The sequence below is a fragment of the Fusarium phalaenopsidis genome, assembly GCF_050370095.1.
Source record: "Fusarium phalaenopsidis strain FUZ10S chromosome Unknown contig_32304, whole genome shotgun sequence".
NCBI classification, from domain to species: Eukaryota; Fungi; Ascomycota; class Sordariomycetes; order Hypocreales; family Nectriaceae; genus Fusarium; species Fusarium phalaenopsidis.
This window is the reverse complement of record NW_028145404.1, coordinates 580,714-605,899: the sequence shown is the minus strand read 5'-3', so window position 1 is coordinate 605,899 and position 25,186 is coordinate 580,714. Positions and strand designations below refer to the sequence as shown.

Sequence of the window (25,186 nt, the reverse complement as noted above, 5' to 3'; positions counted from 1 at the left end):
TCTACTATTGGCCAGCGCCCAGGTCCAAGTGACCCTCTTACAGTTTTTCGAGATACGGTTGCATCGGGTAGGGCCACTCAAGGCATGCCCGACTAGGAAACCGGTGCAGCCCTTCTTTGTTGGGGGCCGTCTTCTCTGAGAAGCGGCGCGGAAATGTCCAGATGACTGGTGGTATCGAAGAAGAGGGGGGCCGCGGGCGAAATGCGTGTGTGGGACGAGGTTGGAAAGCAAGATGGGTTTCCTCAAAAGGCCGACACGTCGTCTTTGCCTGAGTTCTGCGACATTTCCTTGCACATTTCCTTGTGAATAACCTCACTTTTCTTCTACTTCAGATAGTCTCAGATATGGCCACGACAACGGCGCTCCCCCACTTCAGGGCCATCCGACAGGAGGCCCAGGTCATCACGCAGACTGTCGTCCTCCCGTCCACCACCTATACAACCTACGTCACGCTAGGCGTGGACGCTACGGACCGTCCCGTGGTCACATCCCATCACTCAAACCCAAATGGTCTCACGGATACTGAAATCGGCATCATTGTCGGCACCGTGGTCGGCGTCTTTATCATCCTCATGATCGTCATACGCTGCTGCCTCCGTTCAGGGCGGGTAAACGATATTCATTTCGTGCCGCCAGGTCGGAGGATGCCTCATAGCAAACGGTGCAGCTACGGGAGCTCATACATGTCGGATGGCTACTCGGAAGCCATGGGTGAAGTCCGCCGAGGCAAAACACCACAAGGCCAACCTCCACCACAGCAATGGACTCAGCCCATGCCTCAACCATACTGGACTCAACCTCCGCAAGGATATTGGCCTCAGCAAGCGCAGCAAGAGTACTACCCGCCACATCATCCTCCCAAGTCTCACGCAGGCAAGACACCCAAGAAGCGGAAGAGTCAGCCGGTACAAGGAGAAGGCCGTTGGGTGAGGACCATCCCCGTGCCCACCACCAACCTGCAGTTCCCTCCACCGGTTATAGACAGGGAACAAGTCCCCGGCGGTCCCAAGATCCCGACTTACAGAGCGATTCCTATTGCCAATCCAAACAAACCCCAGAATCCCCCACGGGTTGTTTGATCGAGGGGGCGGCCTTTCAGGCTTTAGCAACAACACCAAGATGGGTTCAGATTGTATTATTGTGAGCGTTTCAGAGTACGCATGGCATGGGAGTCTAACAGGGTTTGTTTTGGGGAGATAAAAGACGAGATCCGGTCTATTGGATGGCCTTCGCCTGCGTTTTTTTGAGGCCATCCAATAGATCACCCACAACATACCGGCTATACGAGTGAGCATGCTTAATGATTAATGATGCCAAGATTCAGAATGAGATAATGAGATATGATCAGATAGTATAATTTTCATATACACATAAATCTTCTATACACGTTAACTACCTACCCCCTTACCAACCTCAACTCCAAACCCCCTACATGAACACATCATTCATCAAGTCTTAAACAACAATCTTTTCCTTGTGCGCGCAGCTATGAGACTTTCCTGCGATTCGCTTCTTCTCCTCCCACTTGGCAAACTTGGCAGCAACGGCTCTCTTGCTGGTGGGGTTGGTGCTGGTCTTGGATCGAGGGGGGACGCCATCCAGGCTAAGGGCGAACTGGGCAGCAGCCCTTCCGGCGGTCTTGGCGTTGAGGGTGAGGGCGCCCCAGTGGATGTTCTTGATGGTGTCGCACGCGAGGTGGTAGCAAGGGTCGGTTTCTGCGTCAGCGCCGGTGAAAAGGCCGGAGGATGGGATGCCGAGCTCGATGAAGGCGACGTAGTCAGAAGAGGTGTCAAACTCCCTATTCCGGTTCAGTCATATTCTATATTCAGGACGAAGAGATACTCACTCCCACTCTGGCTTCTTGCCCTTCTTGCGCAGCCAGTTGGCCAGGATATCTCCACCAATCCTGTCGGCATCGGTGGTGGACTGAACCCAGTACTTGGGCTTGGGAGAACCAATCATGTCGTAGTTGAAGTAGAATCGAATCTTGTCTGCATCGGCCTCAGAGAGCTGCTGTCCGTAGTAGAGAGATCCGACGAGACCGCTCCTGTCACTGTGTTAGTATTGTCGCAGGGTATAAGGAAGACCAAACTCACTCTTCGGCACCCCACCAAGCAAATCGGACCTTGTTCTTGTAGCCCTTGTACTTGGTGAAGGACTTGGCAATCTCGAGGACAGCAGCAGTTCCGCTACCGTCATCGTTGATACCGGGGCCAGCTTGCACGCTGTCAAGATGAGCACCCAACATGACAACGTTGTTGGGGTCACCCTGCTTGGTCTCAGAGATGATGTTCCACGACTCCCGAGACTCAGCAACAGAGTCGACGAGAAGAGTAACCTCCAGCGTCTCGCCACCCTCGATGCGCTCACGCCAGGCAGTGCCGATCTCCAGGGGGATAACACCGACGGGGACAATCAGGCCGAGGTTCTCGGCGCTGAGAGTAGCACTGCTGATGTTCTCGCCTGGGAGCTGGTTGACGAGAATGACACCACGGGCACCGGCCTTCTTTGCCAGCTTGAGCTTGTCGGAAATAGCACAGGTGCCACGCTTCACGAGGGCGAGCTTGTTGGTGGCATCAATGCCCTCCCACTGGTCCTCAAAACATCCAGAACCACGCTCATCATCAATAGGAACGAGGACAAGAGGTGCAGTCACTCCATCGGGGGTAGGAGTGGCCGTGTTGTACATCAAGGTGATGACATAGACATCCTCGCCGTCAGGTCCCCGCACCCAGATATCTCGCGTCTGCTCAAAGGTGTGGTTGAAGGGCTGGACAAAGGTGTCGAGGTACTTTCCGTACTTGCCCTGGACCTGGTCGAGGATGTAGTCGAGAGAAGCCTTGTAACCGGGAAGACCGAACGCTCTGTTGCCGCCGTTCTTGGTGCCGATCTTGTTGAGGTCCTCGAGCGTCTTTCGAAGCCTAGCATGGTTAGGAACAATGTCTTGCCGCATTGGCTCGTGATAGCTTACTTTTGCTCCTTGATGTCGCCCTCGACTTGGCTGGCAGTCAACTTCTTGGCAGAAACATCGCTAAGAAGCAGAGCTCCGTAGAGCAGACCCTTGAGAAGCTTCATGGTGACAATTGATGAGCAATCTCAAGTCGTCCTCAGCAGAGATCGGCTTGCAGTCTCTGGTGCAGCTTCAATGCAACGCGACTGCAGGTCCCTTTTATAGCTCAAGCACCGACAGCTCAAATAACCTTGTAATTAACCTCAGACCATAGCTCAAGACACTTCAACTTACACAGCGCCATGATCGCCGTGCCAGATAGAGCGGATCATTCCCAGACAGGAAACTCCATGTCGCCCTTGGCCTATCGGCATCAGCAGCAGAAATGGCAGGTCGCAATGGCCAAGGGTCTTGGCAACGGGCTGGCGCCGCTACCCCCATGTCGTGGCGCGAGAGCACGAGCTCCTGATTCGCCAGACAATTACAGGGTGCTACAGAGAGACGCGGGGCGGTGCGCAGAGGAGCTCCCCGAGATGGCAATGGTTTGTGTGCTCACGCTGCGATATCAAGGGGAGCAAGGTCCGTGATAGGAGGGATGAGCTCCGGGGGAGGCAAGTGGGGAAGGCGAGGGAACTTTGTTAGAGGATGAAGGCACTTTTGAAGGGCTTATCGTCATGAGATGAATATTGTGGTTAAACATACGAGATGCATTGTATCATGGTAGGAGAGGTTGGTGTGATGACTGTGTGCTGAGAGATAGAGTGGTCATCAATTGGTGATGGAAGGAAACAGAGGACAAGATGGAGGCAGGAAGGTCTGTAGGAAGTTGTTATGATGGAGTCTATTCGGTTCGACACTGTTTGTTCTTCGTGGTCTTACTCTATTCTTGGGGCTCTAGGTAGGTTGTCCCAATTGGAGGACTAACTTGATGTTGTGGCGGCTGGCAGACACGACTGGGGTTAAGTGAAGCTTGGCTCTGACTCTTCTTTTAAGATCTCTGCTTACAATAACGGTGTATTAAAAACAATATATCTATGATTAAAAGTATACCTTAGTGGAATACATTGGTTCCTTTCTATCTTCCTTTTCTAGCTATCCTCTGGGGAGGATATGCCAAAGCCTTCATAGGTACTATGGGTGGTGTCTCGTTTTTTTCCCTAACCTACAACACCAAATATAGCTGGCTACCCGCAGACCGTTTCAAAGCTTGAAAAAATACGTCAGCTTAGGCTAAGCTTATCGAGATGATGGATTCTTATCGGATTAAATTAGAGCATCAACCAGTCGCCGGATTAGAAGAGTACTTTCGGATTAGAACTTGCTTGTCGGTTTAGAAATGACTGCTCGGATTAGAGTGGGCTTCTCGGTTTAGAGAAAGGTCACCGGATCTGAGAATGGCGACATCCAAGCCTCATCTGGCAGAAATATCGAAAATCAAAGTCATTCCTCAGCCATAACTCACGCTTCCATGAGCGTTCCATCAATCAATGCCCAAATCATTCATAATTTACATCACAAACAACCATGAGCTGAGCATCATGACAATCATCTTTCCCTGGCTCTTCACCGCCTACTCTTTTCGGCTCGGAGTCTCGGTATTGACTAAGCCATTCACGGATAGTCTCGGCATTGGCGGGGTAGAGTTTGCTAATTGTGCCGTCCCGCCACTTCGAATGTCTCTGATTTGATCGTGGTGGATTGTGCAAGACTCCGCCGTGGCGTGCTTGTCTTCTCGTATGAGAAGAGCTTTGAAGCTTTCTTTCTCTCTTTCTTTTTCTCCAAAGCTATCCTCTACAGCTTAAACATTCTTCAGAAATAGCTGCGAATATGGCGTCTCAGGTCCCCCACGTTCCTCCTCGCGCTGCCACCGTCCAGTCGGCCACCGAGCTCATCGGTAACACGCCTCTCGTACGACTGAACAAGATTCCCCAGTCGTTGGGTATCGAGTGCGATGTCTACGTCAAGCCTGAGCTGTTCAGCGCTGGCGGCAGCGTTAAGGACAGAATCGCCTTGAGGATGATTGAGGAGGCTGAGAAGAGTGGCCGTATCAAACCTGGCGACACTCTGATCGAGCCTACCAGCGGAAACACGTAAGATTTCCCATGCTTACAACCATATCTACGCAGTGCAGTAACTAACCATTGCAGTGGCATTGGTCTCGCCCTCGTCGGCGCCATCAAGGGCTACAAGACCATCATCACCCTCCCCGAGAAGATGTCCGCCGAAAAGGTCTCGGTCCTCCGTGCCCTCGGCGCCACCATCATCCGTACCCCTACGCAGGCTGCTTGGGACAGCCCCGAATCTCACATCGGCGTCGCCAAGCGCCTCGAGAAGGAGATCCCCAACGCCCACATCCTGGACCAGTACAGCAACAAGGATAACCCGCTCGCCCACGAATTCGGCACCGCCGAGGAGATCTGGGAGCAGACTGCCGGCAAGATCAACGCCATTGTTGCTGGCGCCGGTACTGGTGGTACTATTACCGGTCTTGCGCGGGGTCTCAAGAAGCATAACAAGGACATCAAGGTTATTGCGGCGGATCCTCAGGGCAGTATTCTTGCTCTGCCTGAGCTTCTCAACGAGGAGCACGCCAACGAGTCTTACAAGGTGGAGGGAATCGGCTATGACTTTATTCCCGACGTTCTCGACCGCGAGATTGTTGATAAGTGGTACAAGACCGACGACCAGCAGTCCTTCTACCTCGCCCGTCGACTCATTTCTGAGGAAGGTCTTCTTGTTGGTGGCAGCTCCGGCTCTGCCATGGCTGCCATGCTTCTAGCAGTCAAGGAGTTCGGCTTCAAGAAGGGTGATGTTGTGGTTGTCATCCTCCCCGACAGCATCCGAAGCTATCTCTCCAAGTTTGCCGACGACGACTGGTTGGCAGCCAACAACCTGCTGCCCGTCAACGGAGTCGAGTCTACCGCTACTGGCGCCCAAAAGTCTTCGGACCCCTACGAGGGCGAAACCATCGCCTCTCTCCGCCTCAAACCCGTCACATCAGTCGGTGCTACTTCTCTGTGCTCCGAGGCCATCGAGACCATGCGCGACAAGGGCTTTGACCAGCTCCCCGTCCTCTCGGCCTCTGGAAACAAGCTGGTTGGCCTCGTGACCCTTGGCAACCTGCTGAGCTACATCTCCCGAGGCCGCGCCACCGCGCAGAGCCAGGTCAAGGACGTCATGTTCGACTTTGCCCGTCTTGACGAGATCGTCACCGACCCCCGCGAGTTCGCCTCGCCCATTAACCCTGGAAAGAGGAGAAAGTTTGTCGAGATCACCAAGGACACCCCTCTGAGCACCCTCAGCAAGTTCTTTGAGTGGAACAGCGCAGCCGTCGTGACCGAAAAGGCCGACGACTCCAAGTCTCTGTCCAAGCCCATCGCGGTGGTGACAAAGGTGGACCTCCTCACATGGATGGTCAACAAGAAGTTGTAAGAAAGGAGGAGAGTGAGCCTCGCGAGAGGCCGGAACGAGTACTCATGTTTTCAACGACATTCACGTCTGGCGTTCCGGGATAGAGAAGCGTAGGAAATCTTTAAAGGCAGGCGATTTCGGTTTTTAGAACTGGGCATGGATCTTGGGACGGTAGACTCAACATCTACAATGGATGGCATCATGTGATGGGACCAGCTGCGTAAATTAAAAAGAAAAAGTCATTAATACAACTGATATCCCAATCCGCCCTTTTTCATGATTGTTTTTGCTTCCCTAGGGTTTACACCCGTTGGGCGATCCACCACCACCATTTGTCGGCGCCGGGGCCATCGCCAGAGACATTACCGGGGAGGACTTCGACGTCAATGTCAAACTCCTGGAGCTGGCTAAAGGTGAACTTGGAAGAACCGTACTCGCCCAACCAGGAATCCTGCTCCTCGGAGCCAATGTCGTCGGTTCCAACTCCAGAGTCCAACAGTCCCTTGCTTCGCGAGGCGCGGATTCTGGTCAACTCGGCCTCTAGGTTCGTCATGACGAGTGTCGATGGCAGAGCGGTGAAGAGATCCATCTTGTTGGCGGCAATCAGAACGGGAATGGACACCTTCGTCTTGGAGTTGGAAGTAGCGCGCTTCTGGAGGGTCAGAAGCACATCGTAGAGGTACGCCGCGGTGGGTGCCAGGACATCCTGCTCGCTAATGGCAGCGGCGTCCACCATAAAGACAACGGCCTTGAGCTTGTCGGTACGGGCCAGCTTCTCCATGGCGACAAGGCGCAGCTTGCCGTGGCCGGGGGTATCGACGAGGAGGAACTTCGTGTACGTGCCATCGGTAGCATCGTGGTTGCGGAACGAGTGCTTGGTAGCAGAGTCGGTGGAGGCGTTGAGTTCGACCGACTGCGGGACCTGCGAGGTATGCGTCTCGGTGCCTGAGGAGCCGCGCTCGAAGAGGGTCAAGAGAGAGGTCTTGCCGGCGTTGGAGGGGCCGATGAGGAGGACGGTCGGGGCGACGGTGTAGGTCTTTGAGGAGGACAGAATAACGTGGAGGATGATCGGGGCGAGGATGATGATGAGTGCGCCGACGATGATTGTTGTGGCCGAAGGCGTCATGATGGCCTCGACCACCTCGGTGAAGGTGGGCATTGTGAATGAGCGATGCGGCACCAGACGGGCGCCTGCGGTAATTGCGATTGTTGTGCTGTTGAAGAATAGGCGGATAACTCAAGGGTATCCGAAATGCATCCACAGCGTCAAAGCCGACGTCTGCGCGTGCAATTGTTCGACGGCCAGGATGTGAAGCTGTGCGAACGATTATCTGGCCAACCCACCTCACCCACCGGCGAGCTCCTACACCGGACGCCACAATACGGTGCAGCCACTCACAGGAACCCTACAGCCACAGCACGAGCCACATCCCCGAAAGCGGATAGGGGGAAATGGAGTAATCAGCCACAAGACCCTTGCAATCACGGCACCCCATCACCGGCAAGTCTGAAGCGTGCGGCTAAGCCCCTTTGGGCAAGGCCAATGCTCAGCCGCGCTCGGCATCACGGCTTCAGTAATACGTAGTCCTTCTCCACGCGCCGCTGTCCAAAATTGGTCAGTTCGTTCGGGTCAGCATTGGCATTTTTTCTTCCTCTCCCTCTTCATTATTTTCCCTGTTGCGCGTGGGAAGTCTGATGATGTTTATGCTGTACGAATAATCGAATATCCTCTTCTGTCCATTGTCTCTGTTTGATCTTTTGTCGAGTCCCGAGCATCCGTTGCTCCCCCTCAGTCGCGCGCCTCGAATCCACGGTCCCCCTGGCTTTCATCATCATCCTTCGCCATGAGTAGCAGCAGCAGCACTTCTGGTGCGCCAACTGCGCCCATCCAGATGTCGTCCAAGTCGAATGCCGCCACGCCCAAGCTCAATAGTGAAGTGGAGATGGGCAGTCTTCCCGGTGACGACAGCCAGAACCAGGCGGATGACATTATGCAGCTGGCCAGGATAGGAGACGTTCCGGCCATGGAGAAGTTGTTCGAGTCGGGCGAATACGATGCCACCTACAGCGACGACGAGGGAATCACACCCCTACATGTGAGTCGTCTGCTGCGGTTGGCGATGACGATGATGGCTGACCTAGAATCCAGTGGGCCGCAATTAACAACCAGTATGCGATGTGCAAATTCCTGATCGAACACGGCGCCGAGATCAACAGGAAAGGAGGCGAGTCGGTAGCGACGCCTCTTCAATGGGCTGCTCAGCGATGCCACTACTACACCGTCAACCTGCTCCTCCAGCACGGCGCAGACCCTCTCATCACCGACGCCCAGGGTTACAACACCCTCCACATTTCGACTTTTAACGGAAACGTCCTCCTGCTCGTGCTCCTTCTCCACCAGGGCATTCCCGTCGATGTCCTGGACACTTTTGGCCACACAGCGCTGATGTGGTCGGCTTACAAGGGATTTCCGCAATGTGTCGACCTCTTTCTCCGCTGGGGCGCCAGTGTTCACGCGACCGACGAGCAAGGCTTTACCGCTCTGCACTGGGCCTTGGTCAAGGGAAATCCGGGATGTATCCTCAAGCTCATCGAGTATGGCGCCGATCGATTCGCAAAAACCCAGACTGGCAAGACTCCTGCCGTGACGGCCAGCGAGCTCAATACGGAGGGCGCCTGGCACCGAGCGCTCCGGGAATGCGGATTCAACGAGGACGGCCACCCCGCGGTGCCGCCGTGGCCTGGCGCGAGCTATTTCTTGAAGGACAAGAGGGCGTTTGTCACCAGGTTCCTGTTCCTCTGGCCTTTTGTGCTTGTCTGGGGCATGCTTATGGCTGTTGCACACGCGCCGGTGTACATTGGTCTGCCCCTCGGCCTGGCTGTCGTGTATGGTATTCAGTGGGTTGCGCAGCAGGTCTTGGAGTATGCACCTCCCGACATGCGACACTTCCACAAGACGGTATGTTACTTTGACTCGCCTTGTGATCCGTCTCTAATCATCAACAGCCCTGGCTTACCGGCATCTTTGCCGCATCTCTGTTCTTGGTCGGAGTCAACTGGTTGACGACAGTTCTTTTTGCGACAACTCTGCGAGCAACCGAGGGTCATAGCCATCTGTTCCTTAACATCATCTTTGCCATCTCCTATGGCCTGACGGCATATTTCTACGTTGCCAGCATGCGATACGACCCCGGCTTCGTGCCCAAGATGAATGGCATTGCGGAGCAAAAGGCTGTCATTGACGAGCTGCTCGCGCAGTGGAAGTATGACGAATCCAACTTTTGTGTTACGTGCATGATTCGAACACCTCTGCGAAGCAAGCACTGCCGGCGATGCCAGCGGTGCGTTGCCAAGCATGACCAGTAAGCTTTTCTATCTCCCGAGGCATGTGCAATACTGACTGATTTAGCCATTGCCCTTGGGTATACAACTGCGTTGGTGTTAACAACCACCGACATTTCTTCTTCTACCTCATCTCGCTGTCTCTTGGTATCATTTCCTATGACTGGCTGCTGTATTATTGTAAGTTACTCTCTTCACGTGTATCAGCAATCGCTTACAATGTACAGATTTCGAGATTATCAGCACAAAGGCTTCAGACTCGTGCAATGTCCTTAGCCCTGGCCTGTGCAAGTTCATCAACGCTGATTCTTACACTGCGCTCCTCGCCGTTTGGATCAGCCTTCAGCTCCTCTGGGTCACGATGCTTCTGTTCACCCAGTTCTTCCAGGTCTCGCGAGCCATGACGACGTACGAGAACATGTTTGGTGTCCAGGATGGCACCTCAATCACTGCCCTCACCTCGACCGGTGCACCTCTTGATCCCAACCACCCATCTCTGTCCGCATCGACTCCTGCTGCTCACTCTCACAAGCACAAGGGCGGTATGCTTAAACAGTGGAGCCGTATCCTGGGTGTTGACCCCTTCATCGAGACCATTACTGGCCGAGGCGCAGTGTCGACCAAGAACAAGCGCAAGAAGAAGAACCCTTACAGCCGAGGCTGCATCACCAACTGTAAGGACTTTTGGTGTGATCCCGCCCCCGTCTTTGGACAGAGGGAAACGGGAACTGCTGTTCTCGGCGGCGAAAAGATCGACTATACTGCCATGTACGAGAGTCCTACTCTGATGCAGTTGACGGGTCGACGAGAGCGGGGTGGCTACGAGGCGGTGGGCACCGAGGAGGTTTAAGATAAAGATAGCCACGAAAGTCTTTTTTGCATTCAGGTGTCACGGGGAATAGACGAGTGGTTGACGGGCTATGTTATGCGATCAATGAGACGGCCGGCAAATGACCAAAGGCAAAGAGTCGGTAAATAATGAAGGCCTACTGGAGGATGATGCATCACGAACGACTATACACCTGCGAGAGAGATTCTTGCGAGAAGGGAGCGTGTCTGGGTAGACTTTTCGGAGGGGAATGTATACTATGGATTGGAGTGTGTAATATTAATACGGGGGATTTCCAGGGAATCGGTATTATTATAAAGAGATTGTTCAACAAGGAGCTGTTGCGTTGGGAGTGGAGTGGATGTGAGGTCTCGTGTGCGCTACCCTGGAGTGAACCATGATTCGGAAAGGAAATTCTTGATGCACGTTTATGGTTACGTGGTAATAGCTTGTGAGAATGGCAAGAAGTATGATTGCTGGACTTTGCTCTTGATCATGGTTTTCTAGTTCCAGGCGGGATTGGCATTTTGAATTCCACACCGCAGAAGCCGGTCTAAATCACAACTTATCAAGAGCATCACCGAGAGCGTCAAGCAGTCGAGCTCGCACGCCAACACCCCTCCTTACCCAATTCCAAGAAGAAAACCCCCTTCTTCACGGCATTCAGAGTCGGCAGCGGCGGAAATCGATTAAATGCACCAGTGTCATCTACGTGAGGCACCCAGCCTCTCCTTCACCAACAGTGACATCCTCTTGCTGTCGTGGCTCACGGGATTGCTTTGTCGAGATACTGCACTCGACCGCATCTCAAATCCTCATCCAAGGCATTGATGCTTCTTGCTTTTGCACTACGACATTAAAAAAATCCAATCGAGGTGTGATTTCCAATCGTGAGGATGCCCGACACGTTACAAAACTCTCCCAATCATCCACGCTGTTGGGGCTGAAATCCAGGGCAACGGGCTCAGCGTTACATGGCATGGTGCGACGTGGCCGGTGTTTCTGGCAAGGCAAGAGATATGTGACGGTGCAATGAGATGCGGTTTTTGAAGAATGGATGGTAGATTCGTAGTGTGGAGGGCAAGGGTGTCCCTGGGGAGAGCTATCTAAGAGTGGATTTTAGAGACGAGGCATATGACGAGGCCGGCTTTGCTTTTAATGAATGCTGTCAGCAGGTCGGCAGTTGCCAAGGCAAAAAGGATGGCTGTCTCGAGTTGATGAGGGCAGTGCTATCAAGTCTGTTGGTCAAGGGAAGTTAGGCCAAGAATGTGTTATCTCGCATCAAAAGCCTCCAAATGTTTGTTTCCGCGTTTTTGCACTCGGACCAAGCGGCTCAACCGGGTTCTACATGAACTCTGGCCGAGCGTACGTAAACGCGGCCCCGGTGAAGAGGAACCAACCCCTGCCTGTCTCAGCACACGGACGATGTCATCAATGACGGAATTGTTCAAGTCTTGGTATCGGATTCTTTGACCGGCTTTTTTACATGGCAAGGTCTTTTTTTTCGCTAACAAGCGATGACGGGCCGTTGTTTGATCGGCACTCGTTCCGCTCCTTGTTCAGACGAAAACATGACTTCCGAGATGGGCAACTCGAGATGGACTCGTGTAATGTGGATTCTCTGGGCTGAAAAACCCTCTGTGGACCAAGATCTGTAAGATTTGCACAATATCTCAAGATGCATTCTCACTGAACACTTCGACTTCTCCTTCATGGTGGAGAGACGCAAGAAGCATGCAACGAGGGTAAGAAAGAAGTAATGGATATAATATGTAATATTTTCCCCTTGCAAAAGCCGCCACGAGAAAGAAGAGGAGGCAATGCAAACTGTGCCCCCCTCGATGGTACCTGCATAACTGCGGCTAGGCGTCCTCCGAGGAGACCAGTAGGCATGCTTGCTTTTTCATCACGCTTTGTGGCTGCCTCGCTTCTTGATGGCCTGATTCTACGCTGCCCTCCGTTTTTATCTCAGCTCCGTTTTCATCCTCGAGACAAGAGGAAACTTGACCCGGTCGGATCCGTACTCGATAGACGGGTAGCTAGCTTTGGTGGAGATGGCATAGGGCTAGAAGTGAATGTCTCGGTGTGTTGGTTAGTGGTGATAAGTGTTGTTGGTTGGTTTCACTATGAACCGGCAAACAACGACTCCTCTCCTCAGCTTCTCAGGCACAAGATTTGCCTCCAAGATGAGCATCTGACCAGATTACATCTGCGCGTACCAAAATACCATTCAGCTGGACAAGACAAAATGAGTTTATTCCCAGACGATGCCCGCTTCAAAGGGTGGAGAATGATCCAGGAACAAGGCATAAGCCACAGCCATTCATTGACCGAGACACTGCAGAAAGAGGCGACCTCGTGGCTGTAGGCCGTGATGTCGCGCATGTGTGAGAGCAATGTCTCAGAGGACAAACATGGGATTTTCTTCAACTTGCTCAAAAGTCTAGACCAGGTGTGTGTCAATGCCTTGAGAGCAAGACAGGGATGTTCTCGTCTCCATATTGAAGCGTGGTGAAGAAAAAAAAAGTCTGCCAAAAAAAGAAAGGAAGAAAAAGCAACACCAACGGCTAGAGCTTCTCTGGTTCTAATTTGCCGCGCCATTGACATAACTATTACATGTCGCTTAACGGATTCATCAGCGATTACATTCATATCCGAAGAGGAAGCTGTTGGTTGTGAGTGTTGAGCTGTCACTTCACATGTAAATGAAGACCGTAATCATGGCTGGTGATGCTGTTAGTTGGGAGTCGTTTACCTTGCGGCTCCGCAAGACTCTCTCTCGGTTGTTCTCTTGGCTCGACTCTTTTCGTCCCGGCTCACCCCGGATTCCGTTCTCGGCTTCAAATCCCTTCCGTTTCTATAGAGAAAACTGTCAAAACGGCAAGTCACCCCATTTTTGGTTACTTTCTTCTTTGAACCCCCTGGAAGCCATGCTCGTCCATCTCCACACGAGATCTATCGGTGAGAAGACAAGCAGACACGAGAAAAGAAAGGAAATGAGGAGCACAAAACCACGCGTGGAAAAAGAAAATGGGAAGTCCGATTGTCGAGTCATGGATCAATAAGGTGTAAATTAGACAACCTCTACAGCAGGAATTTCCTATTCCGGCAGTGTATTGAATGCTCTTGGTGGTTCGATGGGCGTTTTCTGGTTGAAAGTGTGACCTTGGTCGATCCTCCACACTGCCTCGGCTTTTGAGTCGAGTCAAAGAAGTCTGATGTTACGGTAGATTGAGCTGGGTGTGATTGATCGGAAAACCTAGACTGGGAATGCAATCGTCTGTGCTTTTCGTCTCTTCCCCTGGTTCTGACATGGGTTTGACGTTGCTGATGCTCCAACATGATCGGAGGTGTAACCCTCTGGATGGACATCACGATGGTTTCTCATCGTAGACGAATGCCGTCACTTACACCGACCTCTCTACTCTTCAAGTTATGCTGTACTCTGCACAATTCGAAGCGGGCTTCGTTTCTACAGGGTCAAGGCAAGACGGGAAAACGCCTCAGCCGTCGACCTGCAACGTCCTCACAGCAAGAGGGGCGATGAGGCCATGAATTTTTTCTTCTTCCATGGGGTCTCTTTTTTCTTTTTTTCCCTTCCTCACAAAGCCTTTGAAGCCGTCCATGTGAGAGGTGCAACTCCGTCCCCGTCACCTCCGTCCAATCCCCGGCGGAGCCCGGCCTACGGCGAGGAGCGGAGGCAGGGACCGGGGTAGCTAACACTCCCGTGTAAGCAAGCCGCCGTTGAAGAAATTCTTCACACTCTCTCCACAAGTAACAAAGTGCGGGTCATGGGAGGGCCCGGGTTCCTGGCAGCTAACTGCCAGGGGCCTAGACGCGCAAGAACGGAGTCTTCTAAGCTCTCGCTCTAGAGTTTCTTTTTCTCAATGCTGGTTTGAGAGTGAGTGATCACTTTTGCGAGTTCAAAGTCGAACCATTCTCCTCCTTCAGCCTTGGGATGGACCCCGGACGACAACGGTCGTGTCCTGTGAGAATGGATCCCTCGATGAAGGACCCTGAAAGCCTCCAACAATGGGCGGGACCCGGATGAGATGGATATAATCCTCTGAGTGTCCGCCATGCTCACTTTGCTACGGAGTTTTGGTTTCGGTTCACGTCCATTCCTTGCTTTCCTCGAGTGGCCGTGATCTTCAAACCGTTCAATATCCAACACTCCCTTCACAATGGCGGCCATCACCTATGTCATGGACCCCCCCGAGGGCCAGGTTCGAAGCTTGACCAACCTCCCCAGCAGCGCCGGCGAGGTGGTCCCCGCGGGCGTCGCCACCACCATCATCGCCCTCATCGCCGTGTCGCTGCGCATCTTTACCAGGAAGTTTGTCGTCAAGAGTGTGCTGGGTGCTGATGACTGTTGGTACTATCCGGTCTGTCGGACGAAAGAGGGAGACTGACTTTACTGCTAGACCTGTGCCTTACTGGTCTCGCCTTCTCCTTTGTGTTCCTGGGTGTCACCTTGACTCGTATGTGTACATGTCATCCATCTATACATCCATCTCTAACACTTCTTTAGTCCTCAACCTTGGCGCTGGCAACCACCTCTGGGACATCTCCATGGCTGAGTACAGCCCCAAGTTCTGGCTCACCACCCTCGGAAGCACCCTCGTCTACGGATTCTGCATTGCCCTGGCCAAGCTCTCGGTCCTGGCTTTCTACCTCCGTATCTCTCCCGATAGGATCATCCGCAGGGCTGTCCACATTCTCATCTGCCTCGTCTGCATCTACACCTTCTGCTTCATCCTTCTCAACATCTTCCGCTGCCGCCCTATATCTGCCAACTGGGATCTCTCAGTTAAGGGTGACTGCATTGACAAGGAGATACCCATTCTCACTCTCGCTATTGCCAACATCCTCATCGACCTCTGCGTTCTTTGCCTTCCTATCCGCATCGTCATTCCTCTTCAGATCCCCACTCCCCAAAAGGTCTCTCTCGCTCTTCTTTTTGCGACTGGTGGATTGTGAGTCATCATCCCATCCCATCTTACTTCTCTTACTTACAATGTCTAGTGTCTGCATCGCTTCCATCAAGCGGACCGTCGTCACCTACCCTCTTTTGCACACTGTCGACTACACCTGGCACCTCCCTCAACAACTCATCTGGAGCTTCATCGAGGTCAACGCCGGTCTCATCTGCGCCTCTGTCCCCGCCCTCAAGCCCTTCTGCATGCGCTACATCCCCTTCCTCATCCACTCCCGCCTCCGCTCCCAGGAAAAGTCCTCCAAGAACAGATACTCCCACAGCCAGGAGAAGCGCAAAAGCCACCACCCCTACAGCAACTCGTACGAGCTCCCCAGCCGCGAAGAGTTTGGCAGCGGCAGCAACCCTAGCCAGGACGAGGAGGCGCGCCTCTGGACCATGATGGGAGAGAAGAACAACGCCCTCGAGTCTGTCGACACAAAGCAGGACTCGGACAGCATGGAGACCTTGACTGAGCAGCTGCCTGAGCCTCCTGCCAAGCCTGAGCCTGCTCTGGTTGGCTTCACTACCAAGCGAAGCCAAAACATTGGTGGCATTCAAGTCACCAAGGAGACCGTCATCACTTACGGTCCTTCATAAACAAACAACACAAAAAAACCACAAAATCAACAAATCACACATTTCGAGCATCTTCAGATACTCACTCTAAGCGACGCGCCGCTCAATTAGAGCATTTTTCACAGCCCCGAGGATAGTAATGTCGGCATCGTCCCGACTCGAGACGACCACGGAGGAGGTACAGAAAACCCAAGAAGCCTTTCAAAGGCTCGAATGGGAGGATAAAGGCGCCAGCTGTTCAAGCCGATGGCAGCACCAACAAAAAAAAAAAGGGAACGCTGCCACCTTTCTCAGGAGAGAAAGAGGAATGGCAACCCGTTTGTAAGACCACAAGGCTTCTTTCATGTTAGAACTTAGATAGAACCGGGGTGGAACCCCATTGAGATACCCTCCAGGATTGGGCTGTATATAGTAATTCTATTCAAACCACAAGATCATGACCTCAATACCATACTTTTCCCTGAATATGAAATAGCTCAATCTGGTCTCGACACTTGCTGCAGTGTCTCTTCTGATGATGATAATGAGATAGTAGTGAGTGTTGATCAGAAGCTTGTTCCTTCGTCTCGTGCTTGGTATCCATTACCGTTGGTAAACCTCTCCTCCCTGTCAACAACAGCCTTGGGAAGTCCAAAGCCAACACCGAAAAAGACAAAGATTGCCCACTTCCATCGGAACGGGTTAATAGCCACGCAAAAGACAAACCACCAGACAAGCTCCAGATAAGTGAAAAAGTCGAAAGCGCCGGTTGGGCTGCTGATCTTCAGGGCTTTGGTCATGTCAATCCAGCGCTTCATCCAGAACGGACTGGGACGGGCAAAGGGATCCATGAGGAACATGAGGAGGATGCGGGTGTAGATGCCGATGTGCCAGTTGCCCACTGTGCCGATGGCGTTGAGGTATGTGCAGTTGATGGCCGAGATGGAAGGGTGTGTGGGTGGGAAGGTCTGGAGGTACCAGTTTGGTGGACCATACGGCTCTTGGAAGCAATCATCGGGGAGGAATGATAGAGAAGGACGCTTGAAACCGGTGGCCATGACGATGATGTCCGCCTCGACAAGCTCTTGATGACCAGGACCGCCCTTGGGAACGCCCCTGGCACGTCTGTTGACCATGACTCCACGGTCGACAAGCTCTTCGATATCGCAACGGATCCAATCAGCCTTGCCCTCACGGAGCTTATCCATAATATCCGAGTTAACCATGGGAGTATCCATAAACAATCCATTGCCCTTGGCAGGTGCAATCTCCTCGAGATCTCGATAGAAGAACTTGCGGAGGAAGAACTCGGGGATGAAGGATAGGAATGTCTCTTGGCCAAAGATGTTGAAGCTCAGAAGAGTGTCGACGACCATGTTTCGTGGGATAATCCACTTGTCGGAGCGAGAGAGGATGCTGACCTTGGCGGCTTCTTCAGCAAAGGCGAACTCGAGGGCCTCGACAGCCGAGGCGCCACCGCCAATGATGGCAATCTTCTTGTCTTTGACATCCTTTCTGGGAAGAATTAGTTTTTATAAAGCATGATATGTAGATGGACATACCCAGTCAATTCGCTCGAGTGGTAGATTGGCCCGTAAAAGTCGTCCATGCCAGTAATCTTGGGCATCTTGGGATCACCACATGTTCCAACAGCGGTGATGACGCCCCCAAAGCGCCCAAGAGAGGGGTCGTTGACAATCCATCTGCCGTGATCGTCTTGGTACACTTGTTCAATCTTGGTGTTGAATCGGGTTCTCTCCTTGAGACCATAGCGTTCCCAGAGCTGTCGGACTTGGCTGAGGATTTGCTGGCGGTCGGGATAGCCGCGGTTCCATTGGACGGAGGGATGGAAGCGGTACATTAACGAATGGATTTGCAGACCTGACGTCTCATTGACTCTCTGCAGAGATTGTTAGCTAGGGTGGCAGTACTTTCAGAGCTGTAGCTTACACTCCAGATGCCTCCCACTTGATCCTTGGAACCAGCCTCAAAGATGACAACCTCAAAGCCATGACCGATACAATGAGCCGCTGCCGTAACACCCGTGATTCCAGCACCAATGACGGCAATCTTGGGACGACCCTGTCTCGTGTTCTGACCCGGAGGTTTCGGCGATAGAAGCTTATCCGTAAGCCATTGGAGGATCTGATAGAGAAAGATGAAAGGATGGAAGAGCGGATTGACCAGCCCCGAGTCGGAAGCCATGATGAACAATGCCTGTAGTTCAACAACCAGAAATCAATTGGCTTCTCGGCCTAATAAATAACTCGTTGATTAAAGGGCTCAAGCTATCATGTGAAATTGCTACTTGCTGAGACTCGGTCCACGGGCATGACGTCAATATTCACATGTTGAAGGGCCCCGCCATGACGGCTTGAATTCTATTGTTCTACTGCCCGGGAAGCTCACGGACAACCACACAGACATGGCTGAAACGGCCGTCATAGCAAGTAATCTTGTCCATTCCAGGATCTATTTGTTTACTCGTCCTCGATACTCTGACTTTTCAATTTCCTCATAAACCCCATCTTTGCAACGTGTTTAACGGTTCATCAATCTCCACACCATCTTCCCTCTCACCAATTGGCACATCAAACACGCTGCGGACAAAAAATAATGGAGCATCCAGGTAAGAAGTTCCCGCGATGACCTCACTTGAGGGAGAAGAAAGCTCACAGTTGGTCACAGTCAGAGAAATCGCCGGAGTGATAAAGGCTCTCACTCAGGGAAGTCCTGAGGTCCAAGAGTCGGCGCTTAGAGAGTACTTTCTGCCCAACGCCTCTTTCTCCCATCCGTACTGTCATGTGCCGTCTATCTCCAAGGGCACGATCCCCTTGGCTGGCGGGCTTGACTCTATCTGGCTGATACTTGGTATCTACCGGTGGTATCGCACTCTAAGTCCACACATCGATATCAAGGTTGATTCAGCTGGTAAGTAGGCACTGTCGCTCATAGCTACAGCTGCTAACATATTTAGTCTTTGACCAAAAAAGTGGCCTTCTATACGTCTCCCTTCGCCAAACATTTGCAGTCTGGTTCATACCACTCTACAAAGCACCGGTTCGGCTGGTGTCCGTCCTCCAACTCACCCAACTATCACCCGACTCCTCTGAGGAAGATGTCCCCGAAAAGCAGCCAACCAACAAGCGCAACGGCAAACCTGGAAGTGTCAAGCCACGCCGGCAGCAGAAGCCCAAGTACTTCATCGCTAGCCAGGAGGACCTGTACCCTGTCAACGACTGCATACAATTCATCCTTCCTGGCCTTGGTCCCTTCCTTTGGACTCTTTGGCAGCTCTACAGCACATGGCTATGCGTTGTGGCATCTCTGATATTCCTACCGGTTTACTTTCTCCTCAACGGCACTCCGTCGTCAAAGACAAAGAGAAAAACGCCCAAGTTTTGATTCGGAGTGTTGGACGGCGTTTTGGAAAGGTGCACGACGGGATGTCTGACGACAAGATTAACGACAGTGTCTTGAGGAATCTAGATACGATCTGTTGCTGGAGGAACGCGGGCGATTTTGTTTCACGTATGATTGCGACGAGATGATGGTCTTTGAGCGGGCGTTTGTCTCACGTATGTAGCTGGGTAAAATCTTCACTCGGAAATATCATTACCATGTGAATTTGAGGCTGAATTTCTTTGTCCCATTTTCGCGTGAGTGCCTGAGAGGCGTTGCGCCTTCATTTTAACTCGGAGAAGTGGCGTTGTGGTTGATGGAGTGAGGGCAGATTAGGAGGCGATATCCGCATACCATTGACGACGCCTCAAACACGGCTGAGGGCCGACCGATGAGGCTCTTTTAGCTACCGAGATAACAAAGCTAGTGCAATTGGTCTATCCTGTCTGAGCAGAACGTGGTTTTTAGAATGTTGAGGAGATGGCGTTTAGGTTGCCATCCCTTATCATCCGTGCCGTAGCATTGCCCTGTCGATCAGCTTGCTGGCAGGGCGGTAATTGCTACCCTAAAAAGTCTTTGTAAAGTCTGATTTGCGCCAAGGTTGGAGGCGCATGAAGTTGTAAGCTGAAATGTCCCGACGCCGTAGCTGGTCGTCAGGGTGTTGGTACAAGAGGAGCATGATGTCGGGGATAATCCCACCGCTTTTCATTAAAGACTAACCAAAGGGGGGTGAGGTATAGATGAGAGAACGTGAAGTGGTTTCTTGTCTACGAAGTACTTCCATTAGTCTTGTACATCAAGGACGTTTGACTATGTCCATGTTGGTTTCGAAGAACCCTTCCGCTACGCCATGCTGAGCCACTCGCGGCTGCAAAGGTGTTGAATCTTCCCGATGGCGCACCGATGTTAACTACGGACTTGGAAAGCCCCTCAGCGTTAGCTACTAGAAACGTTCCACGGCCCCTGTGGCAAAACCATAGCGCCGGATGGGCATGGAATGGGTAAGCTGGATGGAAGTATGTGCTGCTCCTATCAATCTACCTGGGAATAGGACACTGCCTTCAACTACCCAGCAAGAGCAAATTATGTCACCTATAATGGGCTGACCAAGCCTGCCATCTGCTACCCGACCTTCCACAAGAGTTTGATGTGGCGAGCTACTGTCCTCAGTCACCTCGCATCGACTCAACCTCAAAGGACCATACCCCATTGTCTCCTCACGTCGCGTCACACTATGTGGCATCTTGGTCAACAACACGGCAATGCGGCCCAGAGTTGTGAGCCCACCATGTATGTAATCGGTGGTTTCATTGCTTTGACCAGGTCACGGCCAACACACATGTGAAGGGCACTGTCCCTCCAGCACGCGACAGCTAGACTGTGAAGAGAGATTATTTTGCTCTTAGATTCACGTGTTACAATTCTAACTACTCTCAATTCGAAGCATGTGCCTTGTGAGAGGCCTATGGTCATGCCTTCCATTCCTTTCGACGTCAAGTTCTTGAAGCGCATGCTAATGTGAACACAGGATCGAGCTGTTTATTCCCCCGTGCTTCCTTCGAGCAGTGTCGATACTTGCAGTCAAGTTCCCCACATTTGGGCAGGCAACTGCTCTGTTCATCCATCTTGAAGTATACGATGGCATGTAGCTTGCAGCCGAAGCGACACTTCTCGGTGCGTCGCCACTGGGTGGTTCCCAGCTGTTCTCCGTGCTAGCCAATGCTGCCCAAAGCAATGTCAGGGCCGCCGTAGGAGCATGAGTTGCTAATACTCACGTCCGTGCTGCTCACCAGCACCTTGGTAGAAGGCCTCAAAGGCACCAGCCAATATCGGCGTCACAAGCCTTACAACCATGGTTCCATGCATAGGCGTCGGGTCTCAACAGTGATGACCCGAGACTGCGGCTCCGTGCTACGATTCCAGCAGTAGAGCGATTTTAAATGCATTGGTGAACCCAGGAGGTAGTTTGAGAAGAGCCTCTTCTCGTCTGGGATTCCATGGTGATGAATGCAAACAGGCGCACCAGTCCCATGGCACCAACAGGGCCAAGCCGGGCGGCTGCGTTATACCCGGCGTTAGTGCCGGGACCTCTGCCGCTTCCCGAGAATACATCCTTGCCCCATCAAAGAGCTGTGAAGCTATCTCTTACGTGATGAGCTCTTTTCACTTTCCCAATCTTGACAGTTATGAGACGCGGGGGACCGGCTAGATCATTCTGGAGTAGAGACACGCAAAAACTTGGGGAAGCGAAAAGAGATTGCTTTGTCGGGTCACAAATGGAGATTGTCTCATGGTGTCCGTGTCTGTGTGCGGCTCCCCGTAGAAAGTGGAGGCAAACATGGGGCGACCTTACCGGCGTTGCCGACCCGGAGCCGCCACCCGAGGGTCTTTTACTGGACTCTGTCGTAGTCATGAATTCCTTATGGAAGGTGTTTGAGTGAACGGCTGAAGAAGAGGGGAGAGTGCTGAGAGGCTGTGGAACCTGGTGCTGTCCGAGTTTCATGTATATTACAGGTACGGACAATACGGACAAATAACTGAGACCTGTCAGTTGAAGCATGTCAAGAAGCTCTTCAGTATCTCGCATGATCAATCTCTATCCTGCAAGTCACGATGCATCCAACATGCACTCCATTTATCCCTCCATCGTCTTTCCAACGGGAGCTTAATCTCCCTCCCCAGCCAATATCCCCAGGCCCATTACCAACGGCATTGACTCGCAGATTGGCCTCCCGTACCATCTCGCCTCGGCCATCTTCCTTCCAGAAGTTCCATTGGACTCTGGGGCGATAACCCTATTTTCTTTCTCGTCTCGCGGAGCTTCTGACTCGGGGCCTCCGCTTTTGTCCCAGGGACATTATGTAAAATGGACCGACTTTTTAGTAACGGAATCCACAAAAACACCATCACCACATTTTTTTTTCTCGCAACTGGTGACGGTCTAAGCTTCTAACGTCTGGGGCGATTCAAAAGTTTGATTCAGCGCCTGACCGGTGAAACGCTTGGACAAATGTATCAATTCGTTAGTTTCACTCAGTTTTCTGTCTTCTTTCTCGAAGTTGTAAGTTGGACATGACTGTTGCTACAAGTGTGAATAGCTGCAACTTCATGTCATGGACCCGCAGTTCATTCGCTTAGTCCCCTGACCCATAACTCGAACCAAAAACAACCTCCTCAGGAACACGCTTCTTCGTCTTCTAGAATCCCTCTTCAAGTGTGGTATCCACTATCAGACCCTCTTGTTCATGGATCGACAACTGGCCCTGGCCCTACGCATGACTGGTGCAACCCCATCGAATGACAGAGTTTTGCCTCTTGAGCTCTCTTCCCAAGGAACTGGGTCCCGTCCGGCGTCGGTCCATCGGGGGAGGAGTCATCGTTTTGCTACAAAACTTCCCCGGTCCCCTCCTCCGGATTCAACTTCATGTTCCATCCGTCATCCTCCTTCACACACATCTCCCTTCCATCTTCAAACCTCCTGAACTTTCAAGAGTTCGACCCAGAACAACAGTCTGTGTGACCATGGTAGACTGAATCAACAACCCAACCCCCAAAATGATCCCCACGACAACTCCTGCGGCCGACGCCGCCGCCATTCAACCCTCTAGCAAGGACATCAAGCCTGCCGGCCACCCCTCGGACCCCATGTTCGCAGCCCCTGACGACTCGACCAGCGAAAAGATGATTGGCGAGGTGACAGAGTTTGAGAAGCGCAAGATCCTCGACGGAAAGGCCAAGTTCAGCCGCCTCGGCTGGAAGAGGCTCACCATCGTCCTCATCGTCCAGGCCGTGGCTCTCGGCTCCCTCTCCATCCCCGGTGCCTTTGCCACGCTGGGCATGGTGGCCGGCGTCATCTGCTCCGTCGGCATCGGCCTAATCGCCATCTACACGTCCTACATTGTAGGCCAGGTCAAGGTCAAGTACCCGCACGTCGAGCACTACCCTGCCGCAGGAGGTCTCATGTTTGGGCCTTGGGGACAGGAGGTCTTTGGTGTCATGGTGACGCTGCAGCTTCTGCTTCTCACGGCCTCGCATTGCCTGACGGGGACCATTGCCTTTTCAACTCTTACAGAGAGCGACATGTGCAGCCTCGTCTGGGGTGTCATCTCTGCTATCATCCTGCTCATACTGGCCGTGCCTCCTAGCTTTGCAGAGGTGGCTATCTTGGGCTACATCGACTTTGGCTCCATCATTGCTGCCATTGGCATCACCATCATTGCTACGGGCGTCAAGTCGACTGGTGCGGCTGAGCCTGCCAACTGGTCTGCCTGGCCCAAGCCGGACATTACCTTTGCGCAGGCTTTCATTGCTATTTGCAACATCTTCTTCGCCTACAGCTTCTCCATCTCGCAGTTCAGCTTTATGGACGAGATGCACACGCCCACCGACTATATGAAGGCCATCTGGACGCTGGGAAGCCTCGAGATCGTCATCTATACCCTCACCGGCGCCCTCATTTATTCCTTCGTGGGTATCGATGTCAAGTCGCCAGCTCTGCTATCAGCAGGACACACCATCAGCAAGGTCGCCTTTGGCGTGGCTCTGCCCGTCATCTTCATCAGTGGTTCCATCAACACAACCGTCGCAGTGCGATATATTCACGGCCGGATCTACGAGAACTCGATCGTCAAGTACATCAACACCCCCAAGGGTTGGATCACATGGTTGATCATAATCTCAATCTTCACCTGGATTGGATTCGTCATCGCCGAGGCCATCCCCTTCTTCAGCGACCTGATTGCCATCACCTCGAGTTTGCTGAACTCGGGCTTTACTCTCTACTGGCCCGCAATGATGTGGTTCATGTTGTTGAGGAAAGGAAGCTGCTTCAGCAAGGAGAATATCCTGCTGACCATTGTCAACGCCATCATCTTCATTATGGGCCTGATCTTTTTCGTTGCCGGAACCTACTCTGCTGTTGTTGACATTGTAAGTGTATCAACCCACAAGAGACAATTCAGCTTGCTAACCCTTATTACAGATTGACCAGTACGACCATGGAACCGTCAAGGAGCCCTTCACTTGTGCTCCTCTTGGTTAAGCCTTTCCTTCTCTCGAGCCATGGGCTTGGTCAAGCCCGAAGCCAGTTGTCTGCGGACGTTAATCTACGACTGTGGCTCACTCCGAGTCCTCGGTCGTAGACCCGATGGGATACTCCATGTCATACCAGCCTCCGTATCCCTGATAATACAGCACACAAAACCATCGTAGGGGCCCTTTTAAACGTAGGCGTGATATGTTACAGTATGCAGTAGTCTTTACTCTGTTCCGCTGTAGACGTTCTTGCAAGAATGTTGAGCCACTGTGCTGTGACGGCATGCTTATGGGTGAACACCCAACAACCATAATTACTACGAAGTGGCATTGGTTTGCCTGGATGAAGCTCAATAAGGCTCCGTAAACAGTGTTGTCTTGTGTGGCACTACAGCCAGCAATGGTCGCGTAGAAGCCAACGTACAAATGTTGGGGCTGATATACTCAAACGTTCCTTAGTTGACGGGAGTAACAGCATCGTCAAGTGCTGATTCCCTTGTCTTTGGCGATGTTTGAAGTGCCCGAGCCTTAATTGAGGGCTTACCACTCCGTAGGGTTGGCCAGATACAACCGTCGTTCAAATCTTCGCACATGCATGCGTTGAACCTCAAGTCCCGACCGAAACACCGATTCCCGAGAATTTGCAGACATTTCAAAGGCGGAGTTTGATAAGAGAACCATTGAA

General features: G+C 52.4%; 9 protein-coding genes across 9 annotated transcripts; 6 read left to right on the top strand and 3 right to left on the bottom strand.

Annotated features, from left to right (window-relative positions):
• Positions 1–344: 344 nt before the first annotated feature.
• LRP88_09514 (uncharacterized protein) lies at positions 345–1,079 on the top strand (the record flags this gene model as incomplete). The annotated part of the gene is made up of 1 exon (XM_083246000.1): positions 345–1,079. One exon carries the CDS (start codon positions 345–347, stop codon positions 1,077–1,079), a length of 735 nt encoding a protein of 244 aa, XP_083097113.1.
• A 376-nt stretch (positions 1,080–1,455) lies between these two features.
• LRP88_09513 (uncharacterized protein) lies at positions 1,456–3,075 on the bottom strand (the record flags this gene model as incomplete). The annotated part of the gene is made up of 4 exons (XM_083245999.1): positions 1,456–1,798; positions 1,847–2,047; positions 2,097–2,921; positions 2,972–3,075. 4 exons carry the CDS (start codon positions 3,073–3,075, stop codon positions 1,456–1,458), a joined length of 1,473 nt encoding a protein of 490 aa, XP_083097112.1.
• A 1,702-nt stretch (positions 3,076–4,777) lies between these two features.
• Positions 4,778–6,382, top strand: LRP88_09512 (cystathionine beta-synthase CYS4; the record flags this gene model as incomplete). The annotated part of the gene is made up of 2 exons (XM_083245998.1): positions 4,778–5,040; positions 5,098–6,382. The coding sequence occupies 2 exons, from the start codon at positions 4,778–4,780 to the stop codon at positions 6,380–6,382; spliced, it is 1,548 nt and encodes a 515-aa protein (XP_083097111.1).
• Positions 6,383–6,662: 280 nt separating this feature from the next.
• On the bottom strand, positions 6,663–7,520 carry LRP88_09511 (signal recognition particle receptor subunit beta; the record flags this gene model as incomplete). Its single annotated transcript, XM_083245997.1, has 1 exon — positions 6,663–7,520. One exon carries the CDS (start codon positions 7,518–7,520, stop codon positions 6,663–6,665), a length of 858 nt encoding a protein of 285 aa, XP_083097110.1.
• Positions 7,521–8,205: 685 nt separating this feature from the next.
• LRP88_09510 (ankyrin repeat domain-containing DHHC palmitoyltransferase family protein) lies at positions 8,206–10,553 on the top strand (the record flags this gene model as incomplete). Its single annotated transcript, XM_083245996.1, has 5 exons — positions 8,206–8,457; positions 8,511–9,320; positions 9,368–9,723; positions 9,771–9,883; positions 9,931–10,553. The coding sequence occupies 5 exons, from the start codon at positions 8,206–8,208 to the stop codon at positions 10,551–10,553; spliced, it is 2,154 nt and encodes a 717-aa protein (XP_083097109.1).
• A 4,163-nt stretch (positions 10,554–14,716) lies between these two features.
• On the top strand, positions 14,717–16,107 carry LRP88_09509 (uncharacterized protein; the record flags this gene model as incomplete). Its single annotated transcript, XM_083245995.1, has 4 exons — positions 14,717–14,903; positions 14,957–15,013; positions 15,064–15,508; positions 15,558–16,107. 4 exons carry the CDS (start codon positions 14,717–14,719, stop codon positions 16,105–16,107), a joined length of 1,239 nt encoding a protein of 412 aa, XP_083097108.1.
• Positions 16,108–16,631: 524 nt separating this feature from the next.
• On the bottom strand, positions 16,632–18,270 carry LRP88_09508 (flavin-containing monooxygenase; the record flags this gene model as incomplete). The annotated part of the gene is made up of 3 exons (XM_083245994.1): positions 16,632–17,580; positions 17,628–17,965; positions 18,016–18,270. 3 exons carry the CDS (start codon positions 18,268–18,270, stop codon positions 16,632–16,634), a joined length of 1,542 nt encoding a protein of 513 aa, XP_083097107.1.
• A 411-nt stretch (positions 18,271–18,681) lies between these two features.
• LRP88_09507 (uncharacterized protein) lies at positions 18,682–19,470 on the top strand (the record flags this gene model as incomplete). Its single annotated transcript, XM_083245993.1, has 3 exons — positions 18,682–18,694; positions 18,754–18,996; positions 19,097–19,470. 3 exons carry the CDS (start codon positions 18,682–18,684, stop codon positions 19,468–19,470), a joined length of 630 nt encoding a protein of 209 aa, XP_083097106.1.
• A 3,552-nt stretch (positions 19,471–23,022) lies between these two features.
• LRP88_09506 (transmembrane amino acid transporter protein-domain-containing protein) lies at positions 23,023–24,508 on the top strand (the record flags this gene model as incomplete). The annotated part of the gene is made up of 2 exons (XM_083245992.1): positions 23,023–24,396; positions 24,449–24,508. The coding sequence occupies 2 exons, from the start codon at positions 23,023–23,025 to the stop codon at positions 24,506–24,508; spliced, it is 1,434 nt and encodes a 477-aa protein (XP_083097105.1).
• Positions 24,509–25,186: the final 678 nt, after the last annotated feature.